This window comes from Lottia gigantea, assembly GCF_000327385.1.
Source record: "Lottia gigantea unplaced genomic scaffold LOTGIsca_104, whole genome shotgun sequence".
Taxonomy (NCBI): Eukaryota; Metazoa; Mollusca; class Gastropoda; family Lottiidae; genus Lottia; species Lottia gigantea.
Genome location: NW_008706849.1, coordinates 21,847 through 29,835, shown reverse-complemented (window position 1 = coordinate 29,835; position 7,989 = coordinate 21,847). Strand labels below are relative to the sequence as shown.

At 32.8% G+C, this 7,989-nt stretch overlaps 1 protein-coding gene across 1 annotated transcript in view; it reads left to right on the top strand.

Moving 5' to 3' along the window:
• Window positions 1-3,767: 3,767 nt before the first annotated feature.
• Window positions 3,768-7,989, top strand: part of LOTGIDRAFT_170777 (hypothetical protein) — a gene marked incomplete at both ends in the record, with an annotated part of 25,569 nt that continues 21,347 nt past the window's right edge. Inside the window, 6 exons of the mRNA XM_009046624.1 lie at window positions 3,768-3,822; window positions 4,763-4,873; window positions 6,202-6,258; window positions 6,428-6,538; window positions 6,683-6,922; window positions 7,465-7,686. Coding sequence (XP_009044872.1) covers window positions 3,768-3,822; window positions 4,763-4,873; window positions 6,202-6,258; window positions 6,428-6,538; window positions 6,683-6,922; window positions 7,465-7,686 — 796 coding nt within the window. The remainder of the gene's footprint in view (window positions 3,823-4,762; window positions 4,874-6,201; window positions 6,259-6,427; window positions 6,539-6,682; window positions 6,923-7,464; window positions 7,687-7,989) is intronic.

Sequence of the window (7,989 nt, the reverse complement as noted above, 5' to 3'; positions counted from 1 at the left end):
AATAGCAGCTATAATTTTCAATGGATTTTGATGAAACTTGGCGTGAGCATTAGAATTGATAAGATCTCCGTCAAGTTTAAATTTTACGATTTTTCAATGAACAGTTTCTGAGTTATTGTCCTTGACTTAGTAAAATCGCGTCAAAATTTGTTTGTGGGCACAAATTTATTTTCAATGGATTTTGATGAAATTTGGTTATAGCATTAGAATTGATAAGATCTCCGTCAAGTTTAAATTTTAAGATTTTTCAATGAACGGTTTTTTGAGTTATTACCCTTAAACGCGTAAAATTTGGAGACTACAGTTTCCATCTGATTAAAGTGAAATTTGGCGTGATCATATATATTGATGAAATCCGGGACAGTTCGAATTTAAGGATTTCTTTGTTGAACGGTTAAACGGATGAGTTATTGACCTTGACTAAGTCAAAACGCATAAATAACACATAAAAGTTTGAGTGATTACAGGACTTCTAGACACCAGAAAGAAATCGAAATCTCTCATATTTTGACAAGAACATATTATCGGCCCAGTCTCTCAAACAGAGTTGTCGTTCCTTGCAATCCATTTCAACTTCTGGTAACACAAAATACTCCATTTTGTAACCAACAATAATATGACAAATTTCAATTGTATCTGATTTTAGTACAATTTGTTAAGAAAGTTGGAAATGTTAGGTGCTCGAATTTATTAAAACGACAAACCTAGAGAAATGGATCCTTTACCATGTCTGAAAATTTAACAATTTAGAATCCACGAATTATTTGAAATGTTATTTAACATTGAATATGACTTACACTTATTCTGAAGGTTTCAACTAGAATATCGAGCCGTTCTAAGGCCAAACACCAGAACTGTTTGATTAACATTAGTATGCTCTGGTTTTAACAACTTTTTAAGGATGAAGGAACCACTGCGAAATTGACAAACTAATCGTCTCTGAATTCGTGTCAGCTTACAGTTCGTTACGTATGGTTCAACTGAGGGTGTTTCTTTAAAATTCCTATCAGTTCTTAATTTATTTCCATTCACATTATTTCTATCGTTATAGATGTCTTTTTCCCATTCCCTAATATCAAGTTCATTTAACTTGTTTTTTGCAATATTTACAATATATTTAGTAGTTAAAAGCGTATCATTAACTAAATTATTTATATCAACAGATTCGACAAATTTAAAAACATATGATAGCCAAGAGATTTTCCTTCTAATAACATGCAAATACTGAAACAATTTAAACAGAAAACCATTTGTATCTAACCTATAGAGTTTGCACAATTGCCGGATACATTCTAATTTCTGATTTGTGAAACATGAAGTCCACTCCTATATCACCCAGTGTTGACAAATTGGAGGTAAACGTACTTAAACCCAAGAAAAACTTAATTGCCTTATTCTGGACTGAATTAATACAAGAAAAAGATTTAAGGCCCCATATACCTACACAGTAAAACAATATTGGCTCAAGAGATTTATATAATTTGTTAAAAACTTTCAGTTACAAATCACCACCTTGTCGAAATTTCATACAGAGTGACCCTAATGCTCTACTAGCCGATTTTGCCAGTTCTGATTCTGTTTTATGCATATCTAAAATGTTCATGTAACCACAAGCCGAGATATCTATAAGATTCGCTATAAGTAATATATTGTTACTACATTTAAACACATAAATGGACCCAGGCATTGATTTTGGTCGGAAGTGGACAATCTTAGTTTTTGCTACATTTAAAAATAATTTCCATTTTTCACACCAGTCTTGCACCATATCCACCAGTCCATCCATACACTTTTCATTTGGGGCAATTAGTGCGATATCATCAGCATAAAGTAAAATAGAAAGTTCTTGTTCACCAAATTTAACATCAAAGTTACTGTTATATATGTTGGACACTAAATCGTTAATGTAGATGGTAAAAAGTGTAGGTGACATTAGACACCCCTGTTTCACACCCGAGGAAGTTACGAACCAATTTGTCATATGATTGTTAATCCTAACTGCACTTTTTATGTCACTGTATAAACTTTGTAATGCACTTAAACATTTTCCCGAAATCCCACATGTTTTTAGTTTGTACCACAGTATCGTCTTTGGACGGCATCAAATGCCCTGCTTTCTGTCTTAACGTCTATTTACAATATTATGCAGGGTAAATACATGGTCAGAACAGCTACGTTCTTTCTTGAAGCCATTTTGATAATCGGACAGACTGTTTGACGTTTCAAGATAAGCGTTTATCCTCTTATTCAGAATAAAACAATAGACCTTACTAGGGACTGATATAAGAGAAACACCTCTGTAGTTGTTCGGGTCAGTGTTGTCTTCGCTGCCTGGTTTCAGGATGGATGATGCTTTGCTGGCACAGTTCCTTACTCAAAACAGGCTGAAAATAATCTTTGTAACAGTTTTATTACAGTGTCGTTCTTCACGACCTCATTTGGTAAAAGTCTCCTAATATATGGATAATCCCAATGTTTTGATATGAATACACATCCTGTAGTAGATTATCATAGAACATACCCGGTTCGTTGGGTCGATAACACACTGCGAAACACATTGACCATTTTGTAATTATACCATTAATTTGAACCCACAAGATGTCTTCGGTACTGGAATCGAGGATATGAATATTTAAAAGTGTTCATATAACTATAAGTTCATGTTTGATTAAAAATCCAACTCCACCACTTCCCCTCCTGGAATTCCTATGTAATTGTTTACGGTTGTTGCTAAACACTAAATACCCATCAGCACTTATCACTTGGTCCTTGATTTAAACAGTTTCACATAGTCCTAAAATATCACATTGGGAAAATTCTGTCACCTTTTCTCGAAAACTAAAATTTTATGGCTGAAATTTGGTGACCTCGCGGCAATTCTACATTCCGTACCTCAAACACCCCTAAGCTGAATTCTTAAGGATACGATTTCACTATTAGACCGTCTCTTCCTAGTTCCTTCAGTACCAAACGGAGATTCGATTCTTTCTTCAAATCATCTACGGTTTTGAGTCTTTCGATATACACATTACCAAATTGTGGACTATTCTTCAATGTTCTTTTTATGTTTCATGATGTTATCATATTGGTTCTGGGTCTCTGATAGCGAATTAATGCTGGTGTGGATGAACGGGCTGTGGTTCTTGGCTGTATACTTTGTACATGAGTGATTTTGACCACCTCTAGTTGAAGTTCTTTTGAAAGAGTTCATTGGACGAAACTGGCTTGTGAATAGATGAAACAACATGAATCATAAGTTTAGGGATCCGTAGGGGGTACAGACAATTCTATCATTATGTACAAGAAATATGAAATCCTATGCAAAGCCTTCACGAGTACACGAGGCACAGGTCTGGACATGATTTCTATTTCCACTGCATGTATCGCTGTATCGAAAATTCCACATGGTAAAATGCATTATTGCCCGCCCGAGTCCTTCCATTATCGTTAAATGCAATAACATACAAAAACTGTTGCGGGTTGTTCACCCAGGTATTTCGTCTACCATTATGACAACTGATTATCATACGAGTCAGTGTATTATCGTTCAATGTAGTACAAAAACCCATGTGGGTTGTTCAGCTAGTTTCGGTATGACCCTTTTTAGTATTTTGTCAACCATTACGACCAGTTTTTTTTATAGATTTTTGAGTGACCGTTTTTGGCAATCTTCCTACCATTATCATTTGATATATATACTTCAATTCCTGTACAATAATACCTTCCTTGTCTCTATTATTTTACTTCCCTTTATCATCAGATGGAATATGGCGGCCCTAGTATTAAGTTGTATGTTTATTGGATTAATAATACATATACATTGTAAGTTATATTTAATTTGAATTTATATTAAGGTGGTTTTTATTGACATTCTGTACGAATGTTGCAAGAAATTTAACAGCAAATTTTTCTCATAAGGACACGTTCATCATCTGCTTGATCAATCGTACCTTCCTCTCAGAAACGGAATTTGTTTTTAGCTAAGCTTATCAGTAATAGTGTTCACAGTTCAAAATTCGAATATTGAGCCTTCTAATCCGATTTTGAATGTTCAAAAGATGACTCGTCTTTTCTTGAGGCTCAACCATATATAGAAAAGATGTATATAGAAATAGAAATTTTCTAGTTTGAGATATTTTTGAAATGATATGAAATGAATTTAGTTTTTGGTCCTACTTTTTGCATCTAATTGGACAAATACAGACGGACAACGCCATGCACTGTGCGATGAAGGAAATTTGCAAGGACAAAGGCATGAGCCTATATCTTTTTCAATATTCAACTGTCGAGGCACAGTCTGTAGCACACGGGGCCTCAGTTTATTGAACAACTAGTCGCTTTTCCGCGACCTGCATCACTGACTAGGGGAAACCGGGTTGAAAAATCAGAAGTATTCGATGCCGGGATTGAAATCTGGACCTTCAGGTTCGCGGGCAAGTGTCGAACTCACTGAGTCACGGAAAATGCCGAATGTTCTCTTTTAAAAATTATTTTCTCAAAATAACGCATGTTACGCATATCCTCAAAATTGCAAAAGTAGCGCAACTATAAATCCCAGTTAAACTGGGATTAATCCCAACAACTTATTCAGTAATGATCAGACTGTTATATATTCAGTTAATTTTAGATAAAACGAATTCATTTTAAGGAAAGTTATATTATTATAATTTGTTGTTATATGTTGGACATTGTTTATATAATGAAAGATGTGGTACTATAGCTAGTGTTTGTTATAACGAATATTATATTGTTATATTTTCAGGTTATAATTTTGGATATAACAATAGTTATACCTGTCATTGTTTATATAATAAAAGATGTGATACTGTAACTAGTGTTTGTTATAGTGAATATTATATTGTTATATATTTAGGTTATAATTTTGGATATAACAATGGTTATACCTGTCATTGTTTATATAACGAAAGATGTGATACTACAACTAGTGTTTGTTATAACGAATATTATAATATATAGACACAGCTTTATGGAATAACAATCACTGGTTAAAGTTTTATGCAACGTTTCGACGTGTTTCCCCCGTCGTCCTCAGGCACATAATGAGAAGAAGTGATGGGCAAACTATATATACCTTAATGCTTATTATTAAGAACACACAAGAGATAAATGGTTTATTGATACATTACATTAAATTTTAACAGGTACAATAAGAGGTATATAATTCTTAAAATAACATACAGGCTGATTAAGTAAAATAATTGAAGTAAAGTAAATGAATTAAAAAAGATTAATTGAAGATTAAATAAACAACTATTGCTGGTATTGGAGTCTTTTATTAATAGAAATTACATTGTTCATATAACTAACTATGCTTAAAGTTGGAAATTTGAATATGAATAATTACAAGTTGATAAGTTTATCATATGCATGCGATAAACGAACACCTTCATCTCTGTTAAGGTCAGGCTGATATCTTCTAATGTGGATAGCTTCATGAAGTCTCTTGGTTTTATCTATGTGCTTATTGATTGTCAGTATGTTGGTGTTGTCAAAGTTGACTTTATGTCCTGTTTTCCTTCCCATAGCAAGATGTTCAGCCACAGCAGATGTTCCTTCATTGCCGGGCTTGTCTTGATGGTCTTTGAGTGGAACATCAAGGGGTCTCTTTGTTTCCCCTATATACGAGCTTCCACAGGAGCGCTCAACTTGGTAGACACATCCCTTGGGTTTTTGGTTGTTGGAGGGATTCAATTTACCACTGGCTCTGAGCAAATCTTTAAGCGTTGAGTTGCCAGAGAACTCTGTTTCAATGCCAACTGACTTTTTCAGGATCTTCTTGATTTGGTATGATGCCTTTCCGATGAATGGGATAGCTAAGCGGGTTGATGGTCTGTTGGGATTAGGCTGTTGGTTGGTTGGTTTTGCCATTAATACGGATCGAAAAGCTTGATGTACAAAGGCTGGAGGGTAGTTGTTGTGCAAGCAGAATACTTTAATGTTATAATGTTATATATTTAGGTTATAATTTTGGATACAGCAATGGTTATACCTGTCATTGTTTATATAACGAAAGATGTGATACTGTAACTAGTGTTTGTTATAACGAATATTATAATATTATATTTTCAGGTTATAATTTTGGATATAACAATTGTTATACCTGTCATTGTTTAGATAATGAAAGATTTGATACTGTAACTAGTGTTTGTTATAATGAATATTATAATGTTATATTTTAAGGTTACAATATTTTGGATATAACAATAGTTATACCTGTCATTGTTTATATAATGAAAGGTGTGATACTGTAACTAGTGTTTGATATAATGAATATTATAATGTTATATTTTAAGGTTACAATATTTTGGATATAACAATGGTTATACCTGCCATTGTTTATATAATAAAAGATGTGATACTGTAACTAGTGTTAGTTATAATGAATATTATAATGTTATATATTTAGGTTATAATTTTGGATATAACAATGGTTATACCTGTCATTGTTTATATAATGAAAGATGTGATACTGTAACTATTTTTTGTTATAACGAATATTATATTGTTATATTTACAGGTTATAGTTTTGGATATAACAATAGTTATAACCTGAAAATATAATATTATAATATTCGTTATAACAGACACTAGTTTCAGTATCACATCTTGTATTATATTACTATTTTTTGTTATAACGTATATTATATTGTTATATTTTCAGGTTATAATATTTTGGATATAACAATGGTTATACCCTGTCATTGTTTATTTAATGAAAGATGTGATACTGTAACTAGTGTTTGTTATAACGAATATTATAATGTTATATTTTCAGGTTATAATTTCGGATTTAACAAAAGTTATATCTGTCATTGTCACAATAATAAAAGCTGTGATGCTGTAACTGGTTTTTGCTATAGTGGTTGTTTGAGAGGCTGGGGTGGACCTTCTTGTAAACAAGGTAGTACCTATGAATACAGTTTATAAAAGACTAAACGATTTATTGCCAAAATCATTACAGAACTTTAAAATTGGGTTTCACTGACTATGAGTATCTCGTACTTTTTTCTTGTTTATTGACACAGTAGTATCAGTCTAATCAGAATTAGATCAAACTTTCGTTCCATTTTTTATTAGCTTTTAATTTAGCCACTTCAGTTAGGGTCTAAAGACTGGCCTCTTGAAAAATACATTCGTCACAATAACCGTTTAACCTAACCTAGTGAACTCTGCTTTAACCAATCAATTTCTTCATTGTCTCACAAAATCCCAGTGTTGAAGAGAGCAGACATTGGATTGCTTAAAGCAGGAGTAATCAGGTTAGGTGCAAAGGATATTGTGACGAATGTTCGGGAGTAAATATAAAAGCAAATAAAAATGGATCGAAAGTTTGATAAGTAATATGAACATAACATAGTTATATACAAATACAGTAATATACTATAAATATAACAAATATAAAATATCTCTAACTATTTATGTTATGTTTATTTCTATTTTCAGAGAATATAGCTTTAGATTCTAAGTATGTCTCTCAAAGTGGTATATTTAAAAATGACAGAAGTCAATATGGTCCTGAACTAGTAGTAGATGGATATACTGATACAAATAGAGATACACATTACTGTAGTGATACTGATTATTCACCTTGGGCTTGGTGGTATATAGATTTACAACAAGAGTATTCTATAGGTTTTTTAAAGACGTTTCATAGAGATGGTGACAGTAAGTTCTACTACATTATTTCATGTAAAATATTCAACCTTAAATTTACTGATTTAGTCATCTAAACAAGGAAAGGAACTGAAACATCCTACTCTTCTGTACTTAATTAGACTAATGAAGACGGTCAATGCCATGAAGTGTGGGACGAAGGATATTTTCCCAAAACGGCGGCATTAGACTACTCTTCGATTTATAACTGTCGAGGGATCTTTAACGTGCACAACCTGTAGCACCATAGGCTTTCGTTTTATTTTCCCATCCAAGCGACTTAACACTTTTTCCAAATCAGCGCTCCGACCTCCA